The sequence below is a fragment of the Leiobunum rupestre genome, chromosome 2 (genome assembly GCF_980474605.1).
Source record: "Leiobunum rupestre chromosome 2, qqLeiRupe1.1.hap1, whole genome shotgun sequence".
Taxonomy (NCBI): domain Eukaryota; kingdom Metazoa; phylum Arthropoda; class Arachnida; order Opiliones; family Sclerosomatidae; genus Leiobunum; species Leiobunum rupestre.
This window is the reverse complement of record NC_143385.1, coordinates 51,434,763-51,456,942: the sequence shown is the minus strand read 5'-3', so window position 1 is coordinate 51,456,942 and position 22,180 is coordinate 51,434,763. Positions and strand designations below refer to the sequence as shown.

The 22,180-nt window shown below is 37.4% G+C and overlaps 1 protein-coding gene across 2 annotated transcripts; it reads left to right on the top strand.

The window, feature by feature from the left end:
- Positions 1–7,131: 7,131 nt before the first annotated feature.
- Positions 7,132–12,092, top strand: LOC149958326 (monocarboxylate transporter 12-like). Of its 2 annotated transcripts, none has more exons than XM_090164928.1 (4): positions 7,132–7,272; positions 7,354–7,689; positions 8,761–9,651; positions 10,767–12,092. In XM_090164928.1, the coding sequence occupies exons 1-4, from the start codon at positions 7,179–7,181 to the stop codon at positions 10,919–10,921; spliced, it is 1,476 nt and encodes a 491-aa protein (XP_090021054.1). In that variant the 5' UTR covers positions 7,132–7,178; the 3' UTR covers positions 10,922–12,092. The 2 variants fall into 2 exon arrangements, with proteins under 2 accessions (XP_090021054.1, XP_090021053.1); XM_090164927.1 differs by having other exon boundaries at positions 8,761–9,662; positions 10,777–12,092.
- Positions 12,093–22,180: the final 10,088 nt, after the last annotated feature.

Genomic DNA, 22,180 nt, shown 5'->3' with positions numbered 1-22,180 from the left:
AAAAATCGTGGGTCCGCCCATATTTAAATCTACACGTATGCGAAAATTTCGGTCTTTGGGAAACACACCCAAAAATCATTATCAGATCATGCGATAACCTTTGCGTAGATTTTTTCTCAACAAATTTGTTGATTTTGTCTTTCTCCAAATGTTATTTTTTTTTAAATTTAAGCCAGTAGCGAAACAATGGCGTTACCAGAAATTCATGAGGTGGGGATCGACCGATATAAAACACTGGGGTAGAAATGAAGTATTTTCCAGGTGGTTGGACTATGGTCATAGGGGTACACGTTCCCGCTGACCCTTGTCTTTGGCTCCGCCTGAGCATTGTTGGGAACTTGTCCAATCTTTTTAAATCGCAACCACACCCCGGACCACACTACATTTCACACCCACCACAATTTTCATCATTTCAAAAGACACGAGTCATTGTGTAAAACTAATAAACGTTATTAATAATTATGTACGTTTTACTTTACGAGTTAAATCAATATTGGCAAGCACCAAGTGTGAGTTTCGAAATACAGAAATTTTTAATTTTCGTCTTTTAATTTCTGTTTTGGCAGTGCGGCAAGGCTTTTACAAATTTGTAGCCTAAAGGAATTAATTAAAAACCTATTTGTCACGACGTTTGGCATAATCACCGAAGAGGGCCAACGATTAATTGGATATTTTCGTATATGTTGATCAATATTAACTTCCTTATTTAAATTTAACATAAAACGTCTTTATCAATATATCAGAATGGATTTAGTTGCAGTAGCCAAAAACTGTCTTAAATACGTCAATTTTAATCTCAAAAGAGAATCACGTCTGATATACAGTCATCGCGAGTTCCGCCACACCCAAATCGTAACGATTATATTAGAAGTCGGACACCACCAACGCGAGCATCGGAAACATATAGCATCGCAACGCCTTAGCACCGTAATAACGTTACTTAAAAAAACGACCCTGAATCATTCTTAAATCGAAAACAATTTAAATATTAATAAATTCTAGCGCGGAACGCTTTATATAATTTGAGAGCCAACCAAGTAGGCGTGGTAAAAAGCCGGTGATAATCCGTTGTTTGAAGTCTTGCCTCTAATTGGAACCTTGTAATTAAAGTCAAACGCGGTAATAATCGGGTAATTTACCAGTACTCGCGAGGCGGCGCAGCTTAAAACTGCTAATTAGGAAGGAAAACCCAAAATTGCCTATTAAACAAATTCTGAATTTTAATTTGAGAAAAATTGTTAATTGCTCATCAAATAACAAATACGCCAAGGCTTAAATAAAGAAATCAAAGTCCCACATATAAACCTTGGTCTAATCGAAACATTAGCATCTATCTCTCGGAAATTTAGACTCGAGAGATAATTTTGACGACCGTAATTTTGTCCACATACCACCCTATAATTATATTAGATTCATAAGTCCATCGGCATAACACTTCCAGATATTTTCCCCCAGTCGATAAGGGCCTTGGCCTAATTTTTCAATTTATATATTTTGATTTAAAAAACTGTAAAAGCCAGCAATTTTACCGTACTACTTATAAATATAACTTAGAATTTGATACTTCAATTTTAATATAATTAATCTTATTAATAATTGATTTATACAATACAAGTAATTGAAGTAAAGGACAAACTAAATTATCTCGTTAGAGACTGCGGTTAAATTAGGATGTGTTTCCAATTACAATTAAAAAATTTACGCCGAATAATTAAATTGGATATAACCAAGGTTACTAGAGATTTTTACTAATATATATATATAACGTCAGCTTTTTGGTGTGGAACACTACACTAGTAATTTGAATTTTGGCCGGTCCTGGCCGATATTGTAATTTTCTTGATGAACCTTAAGCTCTGGTGCTGACGCCTACTAACTAAAAAATTATGTTAATACGAAAATGTGTAGTAATGTGGGACACCTGACGAAAGAAAAACTGACTAGAATCAATATCTTTAATTTTAAATGAGATCTAACTTAAGATAAACCTTTTGAAATTAAATGAACACTTTTTAAATTGAAATCTAAACCCCAATGTAATTAGAGTTAATGTCAATAATTATACGAAACAATGAAACAATTTATTTGAAAATATAATTAATCGTTATCGACAATGTAATTCTTTAGTCCGTCTGTCGGAAACTCGAGCAATAAGGCATACTTCTACTACAATCTGCAATATCTGGTACTTTTCCTAAAACAGAAAATCAAACTGAAGAACTAAATGTTAATTGGAGTATATAGTGTTTTAAACATTTGGAGGTTGTAATTGTGGGTCAGCAAATTAATTTCAAATCCCCATTTCGATTACACTTTCGGTGAATTTTGCATAACGAGGTAGCACTAGAGGCTCCTACAAACTTTTCTTTCTAAAAGTCAATCAAGAGCATTCTTAGCAGCAAAAACATGAAATTCGTTAATCCACCATACTCCCAATGATTTAAATCTTGCAGTTACCTCCCAAGTAGTAACAGTAAATATTCCTGGCTAACCACAAAAATCAGTTAAGGTGTCCTTCATTTTTAAGATTCAACGATTAGCTATTCACCTGGAATTCTATTCAGGAAGAGAATATTCAAATCATTGCAAGTGGCCGTAATATCAATTTCCAATTTGGCAAAGCCTCCCCCAAAATGTTAATGGGCTCGTTCACCAATCCAGAACACGTGTCTTTCTCATTTGCTGCGGTTTCCAGGGGAAATTAATATTTAAGCGGCTGAAATATTGACGGTAGATTACCATTAACTTACTTGTACATTTGGGCATACATAGACGTAACGTTTTTACGATAATTACCGTGATATACTGACTAGGCCTGTGCGAGTCCTGTTTTTTTGGGTTTCGAGTCTTATCCCGAGTCCTGGAAAATTGGACTTGAACGAGTCTCGAGTCCTCAAGTCCTTAAATATGGCGTCGAGCCTAATTCGAGTCCATAATTTCCAGTCGAGTCTAATTCGAGTCCCGATTATAAAATTACTATTTAGAGTAGTGTAAAAAATTCAAACGCTAACTACTAATTTTATGATTTTTGGCTTATTGGTATTAAATTATAATTACAAATCAATTTTCTCTTGAAAAAACCTTTTTATATCTGGATAATGATGGTTATTGTTCACCAGCAACATTTGGTAAACTATTTTGGTTATTATTTTTTTTTAAGCTTTTTTACAATAAAAAGTAAAAACTTTAAATCTTCTCTCAGAAAGTAAAACTTTTTTTCAAGTAAGGAACATAGTGACCGCTTAATTTACGGTTTTACCACTTTATCACATTTTGATATAAAATTATAAATTAAAAGGTGAGCCAAGTGATCTTTTTTAGAAGCTCGTTATGAGCGATTGTAACGGGTGGGACAAATCAGTCAAGCTCGTCCATTTGATTAATCAGGTGCGAGATATGTGTTACGGCCACGCCAACGGGGGGATACTTGGGGATAGGGTTGGGACACCCGTGGCGGAAGTATGACAACCACCCGTTGGGGGACTAGTGGTCGTCCTCACACGGCCATCCACAAACTCTGCCTCCCGGACGCCTGGGATTACAGGAGTGAGCCACTACTCCCGGTCCCGGCAGCCAAGTGATCTACATCAAACAAACTGTGTGCAGAGTGCACTTAAATGGTTACTGTAGCGCCATTCCAGGAATTAAAATTTCTCGCACGACGGGAATAACGGCCTCGTAGCGATTTTTTTTCTGGCTCGAGTCCATTTCGAGTAATTTTTAGGCCTTGGCAAAGGATTCGGGTACTCGCCATTTTCGAGTACCCGCACAGGCCTAATACTGACCGAGATTAGTAGATTCTTACGAGACTAAGGCTTAAGTCTAACCATAGTTCCATAAGTAGCTTATTTATCTGTTTAATTCAACTAGTTCGAGAATACTCGAGAAATGAGTTTTTTTTAACTCCACAAGAAAGCATTTAGATGTGAATTTCGATAAATAGTACCTCAAAGAACTATTCAGCTAAAGAGAGTAAATTATAAATCAAAATATCGTCTACTAGCATGACTTACAACTGGTTTTTAACGTAAATTGAGTTAGTTAAACCTGGTGGTAGGAAAAATTAAATTATTTTACCCACCATAAATATGTAACTTTATACTTCCTTTAATATAAAGCCCCCTAGCGGACAACGTGATAGATTTTCGTCTGCTTAGTGGTTGTAAATCCGGCAGCTAAGAGGCTTCTAGTGTGGACGCTAGGTGACTTTTATATTCAATTATAATACATTTTTTTGTTCTAATTCTTTAATTGATAGTTATTACGCCTAAGAAAATATTTGTTTTAATTTTCAAAACGTTTAAACTTTTCTAAGCCACTGCCTCAAGCTATCGGAAACAATTCACGCACTCTAATATTCAAGAAGTAGCTAACAGGTGTGGCTATTTAAAGATGCGGTAGAAACTTCCCCCTGTGCCACTAATAAATATCTTAAAACAAGTGGCGGCTCGACGTGAAGTAGCTCTTTGTTCAATAGATGTCGCTAGCGTCGAAATAAAAAAGGCGGTACTTATAGGTACCCCTCACGTCGATTAAATCGTTTGTAAATTGGTCAATAACATTAATTACAGCAAATATAAACAATATTTTTACACGGGATATATGATTGAGGTTAAAGTCCACTAAATAGAGTATAAGTTGTCAAACTATAATACTCTACAATGGCTCTCTGGCGAAGTTTGCTATTTTAAATTTTAGCTTCCTTTGTCATAAATAGATGGCACCACGCTGTCCAGTAAAGTCGCTTATTTCGAAGAATCTGATAGGTTCATGGCCATCTCTAATAACAGGGGCCTTTTCATAATACAGGTGGCAAGGATAAAGCCACCATTTGCTTTAAATTAATTCGGGGCTCATACTAAAATCCACATTGATAAACAACAGTAACAATGTTCTTTTCCCTAGAGATTAAAAACACAGAAGCTCAACAACGATACCTTTTCGAGGAGCTTTCGTTGTTAATAAATAAATAAAGTTCGGTACTTTTCATTTAAATATTTGTATTTCGAAAGCATGAAATCCAAAATGAAATTATTTAAAGAAGAATGATCCCAGTTACCCGGAAAATTAAATTATCGAAGGTTAAAAACTTAAATAAATTATTCCTGAACCGTTTATAAATTTAGCGAGTATTAAAAGCATTAATAATTCATATCAATTCAAATACGCTTTGCGGGCTATCAAAAATGGAAAGTAGAAGAACGAAAAAGAAGATTTATTTACATATAACAAGGTCTATATCCAGCAGACGCGAAATGGGTTGGGACTCGAGAGGCAACGAGCGACACGTACTAAGGTTGGGAAAACACCATTAACAATATTGACACTTGAACACGATTTATAGTACCGTTGAACTCGCGAAGGAGGGCTTACAAGTTTGATAGTTTTGTCTGTACATTCGCTATATTTTCGTGTTAAGCCACCCGCTTGAATACTTGTAGAGGGAACTTCTAGCTGAGTGTAGACGAACAATCTTCCTACAAATTCCCTCTACACGTTTTCAAGAGATCCACTTCACCTGTCTATCACGAACGTATTTACCTTTATTGAGAACGTATGCTTCTACTACCTAAGTTCCTCAATCGAACTTAATTTTATCATTACATAACGCCATCTAGTATCAGCCGTAAGATCATTTTCGTGTATTCTTTGTTCCATTCTATTATTCTATTTTTGGTTTTAAGTCATAATTCTATTCGCGCCACTTTAATTAAAGCTGCAGGGTTACCGGAATATTTTCAAATTTCCTAAGGTTCATTTCAGTAAATTATATTTATCCGAGATTGACCAGATACGAGTTAATACATTATAATACATTCAGTGAGTACCCACACGTTACCCCTTACTCCCCTAAATTTGCAAACTCAAGAGAGTTCCACGCGAACAAATATCTTACGGCACTCTAAGGTTACTAAATCCCTGATTTAACGCAAACAATTATAGAACTAACAAATTATATTTCCCACTTGCAAAAGTTTTGAAATTTGCAATGGGGGTAATAATTGTGAGATCCCCATTTCTCACTCAGCCAAATCTTCACAACGGTATATAATACTACGATAGGACTTTTCCTCCAAATTAACGCCGTGGGTTGTTTAGTAGAGTCTTCTTTGAACTAATCAGCTGTTCTACCAAGCTATAAGGAATACGCGCGGGAAAGGCGCACGCGTCTGATTTTTGCATAATGTGGTAGAAATAGAGGCTCCTACAGACTTTTCACCCTTAACGTTAATCAATAGCGCACCTAATGGCAAAAACGGGAAATTCGTAGATAAATTGTAAAACGTCCTACATCTTTAAGGCCTTATTGAGTTATATTCAAACAACGTTACTGGAAATGGGGGAAAAATTAAAATTTGCGGCCACAAAAACCAGTTCACGCGACGTTCCACCTTAAATGAATTGAATTTCTATAATGAAATAATGACCTGGGTGGGCGAAAGGTTTTATGACAGTTATCGAGCTCTAATCGCTCAAATTAAAATTCTCTTTCGCTTTCAAAGATTCATTCAACCTTGGCTATTTCCGAAACCAATGGTTTATTGCCTTCGGATCATCTCTAAGCGATGACCTACTTTTAAAATAAATCGGAAAGCCTGACACGGAAACTAGACGCTGTTTTTCGACACGTTTAAATAAGTAGTCGCGGCTAGACGACCATCTCCCCCTAACCCCCAGAGAATTCAAGGTGGGAAATCTCCTATAGTAGTTACCATACCCGAGTACAATTTTATACAGAATTCTAAAATAAATTTGAGAACGTTACTTATATGCGTCAATTGTTTTCAAAAGACACTTGCATTTTTAGATAATTAAATTACGTAAATAGATTTAACTAAAATTTTGTTAAAAGAATAAGATTCAACTTCGTAACTGAGAATATTTATAAATCACAAACATGCCTTTGTAGCATACACACACGTCACATAGATATCTCTAACACACACACACACACGTCACATGCGCACACACCGCACGCGGACAGAAAAATTATCTTGAGCCTAGTAGTCTACCTCGCTTAGCTCGCTCAAAAACAAAATGACTACTTTAAGAATTAAAATATAAAATGTATTAAAAGTGGCTTTCCCGTGCTAAATACTAAATATCCCTTTTTCTATTTTGCAAAAGGTCCATTGGCAGGAGCCCTCTGTCAGAGGTACGGATCCCGACGCACTGTCATGGCCGGCATCATCCTGGCCGCCCTTGGAATGGCGCTGGCTTTCTTCGCCAATAGCGTTCCCGAGCTCATCGCTTACGTAGGAGTCATACACGGTAATTACCACCACCATTGGCATCCGGCGAATGGGCTCAAATATCACGATAATTAAAATTGGTTTTTCAACAAAATTGCAGGGTTCGGATTGGGTCTTTGCATGACCCCAGTACCAATTACCATCAACCAGTACTTTGTGAAGCACAGAGCCACGGCTCAAGGAGTAGCCTTTTCCGGTTCCACCATGATGTCCTTCGCTCTGCCGGCGCTGCTGACGTACTTCGTGGAAGAGTACGGCCTAAATGGAGCGTTCTTGCTGGGTGGCGGAATAGTCTTGAATGGCGCCATCGGTGGCATCATCATCAGGACGCCACCGTGGTTGTGCCAGAAGACCAAAGCGCCACCCCCGGACAGAACTAGCACCAACATTGTCGCGGCGGCCGTCTTAGCATCCGAACGAATGTCCAACGTTGTTGGTAAATATCTTAGTACATCAGTCTATAATTACGTGTGAATTAAGCGTGTTCAGATAGATGAAGTTATTACTGATAGCGATGCGCGGAGTGACTTACTATTGACTTCAGACCCAAGAAAGATAAACGCGTCTAGCGATATAAACAGGCAACTTAAAAACTAATTATCAGACAAGGATCCAACGGGTCCTTGAACGCACTCACTATGATGACTATGGCAAAGAGCGCGTGTTAGGCCTCATGACTTAAAGCAAGTGTCAGCTCGACTTGAAGTAACTCCTTTTTCAACAGATGTCGCTAGCGTATAAATCAAAACAAGATGCTTAAGCTACATTTGGACCCAAAAGGCGGGTCATAAAAGTACCCCTCGCGTTGATTAGCTCGTTTGTAAATTTATCAACAATTTAAATTACAGTAATTTTTAACAATATATTTTATATGGGATATATAATTTAGGTGAGAGTCCACTAAGTAGAGTATAAGTTGTCTAATTATAATTATCTACAATGGTTCTCTGACGACGTTATTGTTTAACTATTTAGAATTTTAGCTTCCTTTGCCAGTAAAGTCGTTTTTTCAAAGAAGCGGATAAATTAATTGGCAGCGACTTTCCATAATACAGGGGACAATGATAGAGTCGACTGTTGCTTTATTTTGAAATCAACGTGGTCATTATAGAAATGGCTCTCAGTAAAAATTTAACACGTGGTAGATAAAAACTGGTACACTTATGTGAAACGATAATATACTCTTTTCGTACACTTTTTTAATAATAATAATACCAAAGAAGCCACACAGGTCTAAGTTAAGTAGTGACTTGTGAAGCCAATTACCGGTGGTCGGGTTAGGTCAAGCGCTCACTGCTCTTCGTAACGTCTCCGTCCTACCTTTCACAAGCCTTTGCTTCGTAACGGAGGCAATGCTTTGTGGAAGGCCGGACGGATACCAAATGGAGAACCAGTGGGCGCCTAGCCTTAAATGGCGTAGTCATACAACCTCCATCTCTCGAATCGTAGCCGAACCAGTTATTTAGCAGAACTTAATTTTCTAAAGCTCTTTAAATTTCTTTCGCAGGACCAGCCTCACCGTCGCTAAGCGCAAAGAAAGGCAAAGGCAGTGGCATCGCCTGGGAATCGGCGAAACAGAACGACCAGCAAACCATCGAAATCCAAAGCCCGGACTCGCAAGACCTGGTCGACCAGGAACTGCAAGCGGAGGAGACTATGTACGGAGCCCATTACAAACCGGTGGACCCCGTCGACGACGTTTTCGACACGAACCGAGCCAGCCTGAGAGGTCAACGTGGACCGCGCAAGCCCAGCCACATCATGGCCATGGACAGCCAATCGATTCGCCGCATCTCTTCGTCCAGCGCCGCGCCGCCTCCAGCCGCCAGTTCGGACTTGTTCCGGCCGGAGCGCTCCAACAAGGTCCTCGAGAGCCGGGTCAAGAAAATCGCCCTGGCGGTCGCGCGCAAATTCGGCGGCGCGTGCAACGGCTTTCTAGACATCGCCAAACACCCGATGTCGATTATCATCGGACTGTCGTGGGCTAGCTTCATGTTCGTGTTCTTGACGTACAATCTAATCATCACGGACTTCGTGAAGGACCAAGGCATCAGCGAGGCCGATTCGGTGTATCTGTACACGGCGTTCTCCGGTGGGGACTTGGTGGGGCGTTTGGGCCTCGGTTGGGTCACCGACAAGGGCTTCCTTAAGAGGAGGACCTTCGTGGCGGGGGCCTTGGCCTTGATGGGAGGACTCGTTCTGTGCCAGCCGTTTTTGGGTGATAATTACGTACTGTTACTGGCGACGTCGGCCTTCTTGGGCACCATCGTCGGAAGCACCCTAGTGTTGTTTTTCGTGCTCTACGCGGAGTATTTGAGACCAGACCAAGTCGCCATGGCCATTGGACTTAACACGGCCTTCAACGGAGCTATCATGTTTGCCAGGCCCGTTACAGTTGGTAAGTTGAGAGTTTATTTATTATCACTCAAATAGATGTTTATATTCCCGATTGAAACGAGTTTAGGTGGCGCCGTGGTATCACGATATTACGATTAGATATGATCTAGCGTCTGCTTTTGTCGAATTAGAGAATAATGCCTCACTATGGGCGAGGTAATTGCACGGAGGAAACGCGATACAGCGTAAAATGATAATAAAATGCTTTATAGCTTCATTCGTTATAACCCTCCAATACGCGTAATTGCGTAGCGTAAAAGCCCTTACGCTAATTTCTGCCAAACGCTACTAACGTCTGCTAATACGGTAACGCTACCTATATAATTCGTAAATTATTTGGCGACACTAGAGCCGCGTTCACACTTACCCCTTAAATTGCTTCGTTTAGATAAATAATTTTCGAAATCGCTTCGTGTTGGTTCGGGAAGCAACTTTTCCAAGTCCGCTCGCTTAGAATCACTTTCAAAACGACAAGGCGGGGAAGTCAAATTGCTCGTATTTTCAAAAATAATGGGAATAAAATTCTAAATAATGTCCAATAATATTACTGTATGTATAGTAAACATGATTAACTAATTGTTTTGGGATACATTTTAGTATTTTAAAAATTCTAGTCATAATTTGAAATGGCGTTAAGCCTTGGCTATAAGCGAACCGGGCTGAATAGATTTCGCACGTGTGAACCAAGAATTATCGTCGGCGGTCAAAACTGGCATACAAACCGACCTATACTGGGTTTTAGGCTCTAGTGTGAACGTGGATTAGCAGGCGCTCGTAGACTTGTAAGAGTTAGAGACAGTGACGTAGCAGCTAAGTTGATACGAGAAGAGCACTAGATATACCTATTGTTTACCTTAATTTAGAAACATCGTAACTTGGATTACCTCATAGTTAGAGTTACGACTTTCTTAACCTAAGGTAAAAAATTCCGTTAACTTCCAACTTAAGCCACGGTCCAGTTTCCACAACGAGTTTTTCTCAATTCTATCGGTCAAAACTGGGTTTAAAGATCTAACGTGACCATATCTTAAAGTTTTAAAATATAACCAAATTTCTTAACATCCAATAGGTTCAAAATATTGAATATAAGTTAACCTATTTCTTTTTACTTTTCAGGTTTTTTCAGGGACGCATTGGGCTCTTACAGTTACTTATTCTACACGCTAGGGGGCTTGCAAATCGGCATCGCGGCTCTGTGGTTCTTGGAACCATTAATAATGCGTCGCATGAGGCCAGAGCCCCCGAAACAGGAAATAGAGACGATCAGCTAAGCCTAACGTCGAGTTGAAATACTGAGCGGCTCAATACAAGTCGGTGTAGTTCAGTTCGGTTCAAAGTTAACCAAACTAACGCAGCTGAACACCAAAAAGGGACTTAATTGGAAGCGTAGTTCCTCTAATAGTAGTGTAGTATTATTCTGTACATAAATTTAGCTTGTTTGGGTTACAACTAGTTCACTCTAGTTCAGTTCCGGTGAAATATTTCAATACTTTCCGAACTGATTTATGATCCTTCTTACGAGCTATAATATTACACAAAACACAACTGAGATCAAATTGGTTCAAGTCAGTTCAGACTGGTTCACATTAATTAACGGGTAATTCTATGGGATGAGCTTTGTAAAGGCCTACTCGAAATACCAGTTCAGTCTGGGTCGCTCCGGTAGAACTTTTTTATCGGACACGTGGTTTCGGTCTAAAGGGATGCCATATTTAAAAATATTTTGTAGAAAATATGACGATTCATTTGAATGTATATTCAATTCAAACGGTTCGGCGTAGATATCATTGAATTGATTAATTCAATTCATAGTGGCTCTGAGCGATTCGAACAATTATTTTAGTGTGATATAAACTAAGTGTTCGGATTCAACCAAACTAAATTTAATTCAATTCAAATTAATAAGTTGAGTTAAGAGTTAACTAGGGACCGCTGTTTACAGAATACTTCAGTACAACGGCTTGGAAAGCTACTTTTGCTACTAGAAAGAAATGTTTTCTATTTTTGGTAATTAAAGGAAATTTTCAAAGGCCGTAAATTTTTAAATATCGAGCCATGTGGTTTAAAAGCCATATTTTTCTTGAAAACCCAGAAAAACAAGTACGCTATCACTGTAAAAGAGATTCAATTGGTTGGATTTATGACTACGGTGACCTCCCAAAGCCTATCATACGCCTTGAAGATTTTGATTTGACCAATTTCTCAGTGGTAAATGTTTTGCAAGTGCCATGATTATAAGTATTGTTACTGTAACTGATAATATTAGCATGGAATTTTCATTCTAAGTCTCTGATTGGTCAGAATTTTAATTTTTCTAAACGGATTGGCTTAGAAACAAGGTCACCCGAAATTATAAAACCAGTTACCAATACTAAAGAACCTTATATCGTTTATGTAGTTCAATATTTTAAACCTTTTTAGCACAGTTGTGCAAGTCATATCCTCTGTTAAGCCAAAAACCATTTTATTTGTCAATTAGCCTTGTGGTAATATAATTGTTTATTTTTTTGCCTGGGATCAATTTAGGTACAACGAATTTACAATTCTTTAGTTACGTCTAATTTCAAAAAAAATCGCGTTATCCTCTTTATCTAACAAAATGATCCTTTTTTTAGCGATTTACGACTTTTAATTATATTGTGATATGTAACAGCATGGGACAATTTTAGGTAAAGCGAAACCTGTGACTGGTAGTTTAAAATATAGTTAGCAAATTTTACTAATGTAATTTAAAATTTCCACGTCAATTTACCTAAAACTGTACGATGTCAAAATAAATTCTTTTCAACTAAAAACTTATGAAATTAGTGTTATTTTTTACCGATGTGTAAAATTTAACACTAATTTTTGTGATATTAGAAATACTCCAAAAATATGTAGTACCTCATGTGTAAAAATACTTGAAACCTCTGTAAATTCGTATAGTTAATTTATAATATCATTTTTTCACGTAATTTTACGCTATTCTTAATTAATTTATGTAATTTTATACTTCAAAATATTTTTTGAAATTTTTGACGCTCTCTACCACAGAGCTATGCCATATTTATTTTTTAATATCCAAAGCTGAATTTCAAAATATTGGATTAGTTGAAAAACTAAATCTATTTTCGTTCAGTCAGGTTTCCGTCCGTTTTGTGGTGTAGTAAAAAAATCCAAATGCTTAATATTTATTTATAAGCGTAATTTCAATCAGTTTAACAATGTATTTTAGTTCTGTAGCGGATTAATTTTAGGTATGATAGCGTAAACTTGTAAAACTTCTATGTGATAATAAAATACTTCAAATAATATTTTAAGTCTTTTTTGATTTTATTGGTGTCTATAGTTCGGCATTCAATTTTTTGAAGTATTACAATGAGAATCGAAGAAGAAACTTTCGCCGCTTGTGGCGTGACCGAGACAGAGGTTGTTTAAGCAGACGGCACCTGATTATTTCATCAGTATATAGCAGACTTGCAAATACTTCTTTCCATAAAATCCTCCCAGTTTATCTTGCCCCCTGCCGAACGTTGCTGCCAGAACTTTGACAACAGCTTTGGCAGTATCATGAAAAACTGGTTTTAAGTTCAGTCACGGTAGCACAAACTATAATTGACTTTGACGGGTATTTTTATGAAAACACCTATTAGGATCGTCTTAGCTGAGTGTTTGCCTTTTTACAACTATTTGTTTTCGGGGTCAATTAACACCTATTTTCAAGTCTATTTAGTAGCCTTGACAACCAGTATTTATTACATCGGAAATCTGTTTTTAAAAAGAGAAACACGATTAGAATATATCTAGCTCTTACACGCCACTAGCGGCAAATATTTATTCTTAGATCCTTATTGAAATTATGTTTGGAACAATAATATATCTGTTTAAGTCCAAAATAATTCATACTACATATTAAGCTGGAAGTTTTTCATTTCACAGTTCTGGCAACAAGCTCGCGAGTCGGTAAGCTCGTACTAAAAAGAAACAAACTTCCAGTTAAAAGTAAAGAACTACAGAAGAGGCAACTCCCGCCTTCTACAAGCCGAAAAATTAAGGTGCGCTGTATTCTGGCGAAATCAGGATAATTCGGCACGAGCGAACTTCCGGTAGGTTTTGACTGTTTAATATTTCATCGATGGTTCTGGCGCCATCTGTCGGACTGACGTGGTGCAATAACGTTGCCCGTTTCATTGCTTGGTTTTGAATAACAGAAGCTAATAGATAAGATATAAAACCTTAATTTAATCCAGTTTTCTAATGATTGGGCTAAAATTCTTTTAAAAATTCGAGAACAGTAGCCAGAGACCTTGAAAAAAAAACTATTTTAAATAATTAAACGGTAAAAGTTTATCTGTATCGGCACGCGATTTTTAGAAAGGAATAATTCAATTGGCTAAGAAAAACGCAAAGAAAATACCTAAACCCACGTGGCTCAATTTTAAAATCTGAGAGAGTTAATAAACGTGCCGAGATATCATCGCAATTTGAATTTAAAAAAAAACCCTAATGGTCTATAAACTAGAAATTGCAATAGGCCTAACGTAGATTTAACAAGTTGGTAAGCCAAAATATACCTCTCCTCGGAAGAGTTTCAGCGAAGCGTGAAATGTAATCGTGGTTCTGTGGTAGAACGCTCACCTATCGTGTAGGAGGGCTCGGGTTCGAATCCCGCCCGATACTAACGCAAATTGAAAAAAAATATTTATACTACACCCAATGACAAAAAGAGGGCTGTTTTGGAAAAAGCTTTTCTCGAATTCCACGAAAATGCGTACGCGTTCGCAGCCCAGACAGGCACAGTGATTTTAAAACCCTTCCTAGGGAACATAGTCCCCTCGGAGTGGTAAAAAGTCGATGCGTTTCGCTAGTGTTAAAAACCTGCTTATACAGTCAAAAACCAATTTAAGTATGACCTCTCAGTGCTAATTACTCGAATTCAAGTTCCGAATTTTAGCACGACGGCTATTTCAATTCAACCTTACAGGTATAATTTCCCACCAATTACACGAGTAATTATAGATAACCAGTAATTAAATTCGATAACAGCCTGTCTGTCTGCGGTACTTTAGCTTGAGGAAATTAACTTGAAAATGTTTTATAGTTTCTTGGGATAGCTAACCGTAAGATTTACCACTACTGGTTTTTTTAAATTACCGGTAGTAAAATCAAAAACAAAATCAGATAATCAAGAAACCTTTAAAATAGTTCTCTCATTAACATTGAAAAACTTAACGCCGCTGGCTCAAACACCATTCATATCTAAATGGGCACCTAAATTACTTCTAATGATCTTCATATTACGCCTATGCCTTCAAGTTAGCGATTTACGTCTACAAGTTGTATACATGTATACCGACTTCTTTCACGCGTAAAGTGGTCGCAAATGCCCGGGCAGCCCGGTGCGAGTTGAATTCATAATGAGAACATTAACCAAGGCTTAAAATATAAGTCCAAAAACTCAATGAAATTTTCATACCAAAACGATAACCGTGGATAAAAATCCAGTAAAAGGGAAGGTGTGGTCTTCTAACAACTCCATAAAAATTCATACATCTTTAATTTGAGATTCATTTAAATAAAAAACACAAAACTGTTTCCGTTATATTTTTTTGGCTTTCTTTTCATATAAATATGTCGTCTGCTTGAAATGCCACCTTAAGGGTTGGACATAAGGCATTAGTCACGGCATTCAACTACTAAAATAAATGTTCTGACTACTAAAATTAATCGAAATCTAGGGGCTAACTAGTAAAATTCACTAGTGAAACGTTTACCAAAATAAAAAGTTGTGATCGGCCAAAGTCATGTAACTCAAGTGATAATAAACCCTTATTTTAATTCTGACGGGTAAAGCAAAATGTTGGCTCTCCTTCTTTTGAACGCGCCGATCGCGCCGCCGCCGATTGTTCGAAAATCGGCGCACGCCACCGTCGCCGCCGCCGATACAAAGAACGGCGCGCCGCCGTTTCTTTTTTTCTTTATTCACTTTTTTTTTGATATAGTAAGCTTGGTTTTCATTTACGAGAAAATAACTATATTTGAACACGACGTCGAAAGTCAAATTTTGGTTTTCGGATTTCGGTCGACGCAGAGTAATAGCATTTTCACTTAGCGTCAATAGATTCCAGCATTGCTTTCGAGGCTATAGAGAGAGAGTCACTAATATAACCAAGGCTTTTCCACATTTTAACTATCTTTAAATTTAACTGTTGCTTAGTTTATCGATTTGTTTTCTAAAATTGCATTATAATAATTAGTGGCGGACTGGGTCTAATATTTTTTGGTTGCTAGGAGACTAAAGGTCCCAGCTTTAACAACTATAACGCTACCATGTTTACGGAGGCCCACTTCATGAACGGTCCATGGGAATGGGATCCACGCCATAGGGCAGGTTACCTCTAAGGCCAATACGAGACTGATAATAATTTTTTACTTTATATTCAATAAATTAAGCATTTGATATACTGCATTTTAGACGTCCAATACGTTTATAAAATCACATCATAATACCTTAAATTATATTTAAATGGAAAATAACATCAAAATAGCAATATGTATGTTCACCGTGCGATGATAACCTTCGGCAGCAAAAATGATATTATTCGTAACTCGGATTTATTTCAGATTGGAAGGCTCAGAGCGTCAGTGGCGCAGCCAGAAATTCGTCAAAGGGGGTCCAAGAATGTTAATATTAAGAGGGGTGTCGAGACATTGAACCCTCCTGGTCTACGCCACTGCCGAGCGTTATCGTGGAGCACGACCAAAAAAAAAATAAAAAGCCAATATCGAGCCTTCAACCGAATTTCGATCCGAAATAACTGCAAATAATTTTGGTTGTCGTTTGACGTCAGGCCAGTAGACTACCTCGGAAGGACCATGGACTAATTAATGTACTTCGCACATTAAAACAATAAAACAAACGTTTTACAAATTGAGCCAGTTCCACGTGTCTTCCAGCTGATGAGCTACATTTGTATTTTCCCTCCCCTCACCCCTTTTCCTTCTTATCCGGTTATCATTAGTTAGTAAGTTCCTAACTCCGCCACCAGATCGCACATTTAACCATCGCCCGAAGCAAATATTCGGGAACGGGGTGTCCCTGTGCGAAGTACATTTATTAGTCCATGGAAGGACTAGTACGAGTTGGTAATTGCCCTTGCCGTGTTTTTTAAACTGTTGCTACAAGAAATAGCACTAAAATTTATACAAACGGCGGCGTACGCCGCCGCCGCCGGTTATTTTGGCCACGCTGAAGACGCCGCCGCCGGTATATTTTGGGTCAAACGCCGCCGCCGACCCATATCAGATCGGCGCAGGCCTCTACTCACTAGTCAGGCTGACTACTTGAAAAATATCCTTCTGTCCAACCCTGCTTAGGTCATCAAGGAAATGAAATTCACCTCTATCGAGCCATATCAAGGTAGGTATCACATAAATTTTAAAGTAAATCGAACAGAAAAATATTTATTTACCTCATTTCTGATACACTCAGTAAGACTTACGTAGAATTTACAGTAAAAAAATCGGATTGCCTGCTAGTATTGTTATAATGTAATATAAAATGTTTCTCGATTTTGTTACAGACGACATGAGTTTTTACCAAACTTTGATCTCCTATTTTGAGCTTGCTAAGTTGATAAGCCTTGCTGATTGATTCAGGAATTCATGGAAATTGCCAAGTAATATTTCCGATAACCAAGACCTGCAAGGTACTGTTTATGGAAATAATGGAAACATAAACGGTATGCAACGAGTGTTCCCTTTTAAAGGGTTCAATCACAGAGATGAGGGGTGGAAATGAGGGAAGTGAATTTGCACTACTTTCTTTGGTGAACGTAGCCAAAAAAAAAGAAGTTTGTAAAGCGGCCGCTATGTCCAAGCACTTAAGTCTACCAGCGCCAAATTCTTACGACGGATTTTTGGAAAAACATAAAAACAAAAAAACGGGCCGTTTCTTTCCTACCCCTTTAACACATAGAAATAGAAATGAGACTAGAACCACGATCGGATTGGGGGGAGATGTACCAGCTAGAAGGCCGCCATTAGAGTGGAATCGCGCATATCCGCGCCATCTAATAATAAAAAATGAAATTAGATATGATCACGTGGTGCAACGTCGTCTGGTTTGTTTATGTACTTCGATCGGTTTTCGAAATTGTAGAATTATAAAAAAAAGACTAATTTTTTATTTTAACGACATTATACAAGTTTTTTTATGAAAATAATTACGTTCACAAGAATCTACATTACCGTAAATTACAGGTATGGCACTTTTATTACGGTTTAAATTTACTGGCCTTGAAATAAAATAAGCTTAGAAAGCTTATGTCTAATTGATTTCCCTTTCATTTCCAGGTTTTTGTAGGCATATAAAATTATTAGTTTTCTACTTAAACTATGGCCCATCCTCAACTTAAAGTCAAACATGAAAAACACTTATGTTCCGAGATTAGTATAAAATAATTCCTATAATATTACATACTTATGCAATGATAATTTTATTTCTTTCCGAAATAACTATTTACAGATGGCGCGGATAACCCGTTTCCACCCTAATGGCAGCCTTCTGGGATTGGCGGAAAGCGCAGTGGTTCTAGCATAGACATAATAAAGAAATAGACCCAAGATTGTACGGGTGGTTAATACGGAGGCGACGACTAGCAGACAACCGGTGGTTGTTCCGTATTCCTGTGGTACTACTTTTAAGCGACGCCTGTCGATTAGGTGATAAAATAAAAAAATCATTACATGATCGTGTTTGTAATCTTTTAGGTACTCTGACGTGATTCGCGAATATTTCGGCTGTGATAAATTAAAATAAGGTTAATTTTAATTATAATTTGTAAATAAGTCAATTAATTCTTTCGAAACCCTAATAAAAAGCAGCAGATGATCTTTTAATAAAAAAAATCTAATTGCCGAAATGTTATTTTGTCAAAGGCTTAAGTAACTCTTGTACTATACAGGTGTTGTGGTTATGGCTTGTTATGGGAATAATATGAGATTCTAAATAGTAAACAAAAGTAAATGAAATTTTGATGAAATTGGTGATTCTACTAAAGGTATGTAGCTATTATCCTTGAGATAAAATGAGCTTTGACAATGTAAGTCTGATGGCTTGGCCTTTCATTTCTAGATTTTTGTCCTTCGCTAATTTGTGTAGTCTGAGCTAGTAATATAAATTAATAACTTTTTTAATCAAACTGATGCTCTGATGTTCGATTCCAACTTCAGCATCAAACATATGTTCGTCGAGATCTGGGAAGATGTCCATGCCAACAATATTTCGTAATACAGCAAGTTCTAGTTCTTAGACTACATTGCTTTTATAGAGAGAGGAATATCTCTTCATAACAACTTAACAAAGTTGGCTAAAAACCAAGGAGATCTCGCTCAAATTATTATAACATAATTAAACCTACACGAAATGATCATTGGTCAAAATTTAAAGGTGAGACGTTAGCATCACCGGTTTTTTCTATTTTACTTTCAAGTGGATGTAATTTCTTTACATTAAATAAAAAAATAATTTAAACTATTTTTACTTGTTTTAATTATATGGAAACAAAACCGGAGTTGGAATGGCTTTTGGCGTGACCCACCTTTTGCCATTTACAATTTGTATATCCCGTTCTAAAAAGTGATCATTACAAATTAAATCATAATTTGAATGTGTCCAGTTGTCGCGATTTTCAGCAATTATCCATTGAGAAAGTATTGTAGGTTTAGATAAGGGAAACCTATAGTTATATAAAGATTTTAAATAAGAATGAATATTTATCTAAATAATATTTTAATTTAATCCTACTTATGGAATGAAACCTTTTCCGGTATTGCTTTACTTGAAAAGTTATTGCAATGCGTAAAAGCACAAATATTAACCATTTTTACCAAATAAAAACAGATTTTCAGTAGAAAACACTTTAACTACTACTTTTTTAATAAACAAATCACAAAAACTTTGGTAATTAATTATAAAACATGTTAGCTAACATAAACGTACAACCCGTGTTTCAAATTCACCGCTAAAGTTTTTGCGTCTGATTTTAAACCCGATAAATAATCTTAAGCGTTAGGTTCTACTACGTGGCCTAGGACAAGCGCTCACTGTTCTTCGTAACGTCTACGTACTACCTTCCACAAGCCTTTGCTTCGTAACGGAGACAATGCATTGTGGAAGGCAGGACGGATACGAAACGGAGAGCCCCAGGAATACGGAACAGCTGCCGGTTGTCTGCTAGTTATCGCTCCCGTATTTTTTGTCAAATCAAACTCCGCGTAAGGTGTCTATTTCTTTATTATGTCTATGGGTTCTAGTCCGCTCGTTCTAGTCTCATTTCTATTTCTAGGTTTTATAACCAAGTAGCTTTTTTGGAAATATTAAGGCTTAGCAAAAACACGACGTTCACTCACGTTCTGTTTACAGGTGAAATGTTTTCACTATTTCAACCAGCACTATATAAACAGTAACTTTCGGGTCCTGGCTCTCGGAAATATGAGTTCTGGGAGATTTCCATGAAGATCTTTTATTTAGGCCCCTGTTATGCGATCTCAAATGAAGGTTTAACGCGCGACAATACCTCTATAAGATCTCTTTAATTTTTGATTTTTAAAGTGAACCGATGGTGTAAATCAAAAGCCTTAGACACCAGCGGATTATTTACACGCTTATTAAACCCTAACAAATAGCGGTATTTTCACGCGCTAAAGTCGATTTGGGAAAATAATTAGTTTTAGGTAATTTCAGTCAATCGATACTGAACTATGGCAGAAGTTTATTTGCGACCAAAAACTACCACTAAGCCCCCTTTGGTTCGCCATTGAAACCTGGATAGTTAGCGGCTAAAGCAGACGCTATTATTTTTTCCTCACCGTTATTCCCATAGATATAAGAAATGTATATATAGGTCCTGATAAATTTCAGGGCGTCTAAGCCTAACATAAAATACGGAATTGACACTTAGCAGACACCGAGGAAGGCACTTGACCAAGAGCACGAGCTCTCTTAGCATTTTAGTACTAAGTGCTTGACCTTTCCGCAGGCCGTAGTCTTTAGACACCATCTGTTGGTGACTTTTAGTATAGTTTTTAAGCCGGAGACAATGGCTCTCGCGACGATAGCACGAGCTTTCTTACCAATAGATAGCGCCTTATACGGATAGCCTGCAGAAATTACGCGTTTCTGCTAGCTGTCACCTCCGTATTCACTCCCTTTGAAATATTTTATCTAGACCTTTATATACATTTCCTATATCTATGGTTATTCCTATATTGACATTATCAAGAATGTATTGAAGTTACTAAGAATATTGGACTACAGGATTCTGATTCCCATCCTCGCAGCCTTTGTAGCTTAAATTTGTCTGCTTTCCCATTCAAGTTTGCTATATGGTATGACCTTGAACAGGCTTGGAAATAAGGTTTATTAATAAACTGGACACTGGACCAGTGAACCCCTAGCTTTTGAATAAAAAAATTGGTCCGAGCAATTAATAAACTGGTCTTTGACCCAGTGACCACCGCTTATTTCCAAGCCTGACCTTGATTCCTTGAATGCGCCTTAAATGCAGACGAACTTTCTCCACAAAAGCTGTGAGGATGGTACCAGGGGTTAATGCTATGCTGAAATATTCTTAGTAACTTCAATACATTCTTGACATTATAAATAAGGATACTGATACTTGGAGTTTAATATAATTTTTGCATCGTTTGCTTATATTTTGATAAGTTTATTTAAGAAGAAACGTTCGTATGACTTTTTAATTTGTCTGTTGATCATAGGCGCAACCTTGGAGAAGTTAGCGCCGTTACGCCATCTAGACTCGTTTCTGTAGTGAATAATAGATTTCATACGAGATAAATATTCATTTAGGCCATTAAAATTAAACGTGTTCCCGACAGCCTTGGAAATAAGGTTTTTTTTAAACTGGTCCTTATGACCAGTGACCCCCTAGCATATGAATTATTAAAGTGGTCCTTATGACCAGTGACCACCTAGCTTATGAATTATTAAACTGGTCTTACATAAAATGTTCTAATGTCATTTACAAGCCTAAAAAACCTATACTACATGTTGAGAAGTCAGATTATGTTGGTAACTTTAACTTTACACGTATTCAAAATAGTTAACTTTATATTATGAGTACGACAAGAATAGTACAATATAGTACTATCTCACCTAAGACTACTACCATAGCCTTGAAGACCCTCGTAGTTTAGTAAATTTACCGTATTATCTCTCTTTCTCTAGGCCCCGTAATTCCAGAGTCCCCGGTCCGTTACCGCGGAGCCAGGTAGCCTACCGTACTCGGGGGAAAGCGAGACTAGAGAATTGAGGGTTTGAGGCCAGAGGGGGGTTAGACAGTTCAACTCGTTCGAGGGATGCGAGCGAAGGGACTCTTCATAAAACCTCAACTTGCGGCCGCGGCGCTAGTAAGCGGATTCGCTGTACATATAAATCCAATGAATAGGGAAATCAAAATTGATATGAACCTTGGATTAATAGGTCATCTCCTATTATTTGGAATTATTAAACTGGTCACATTCTGTTT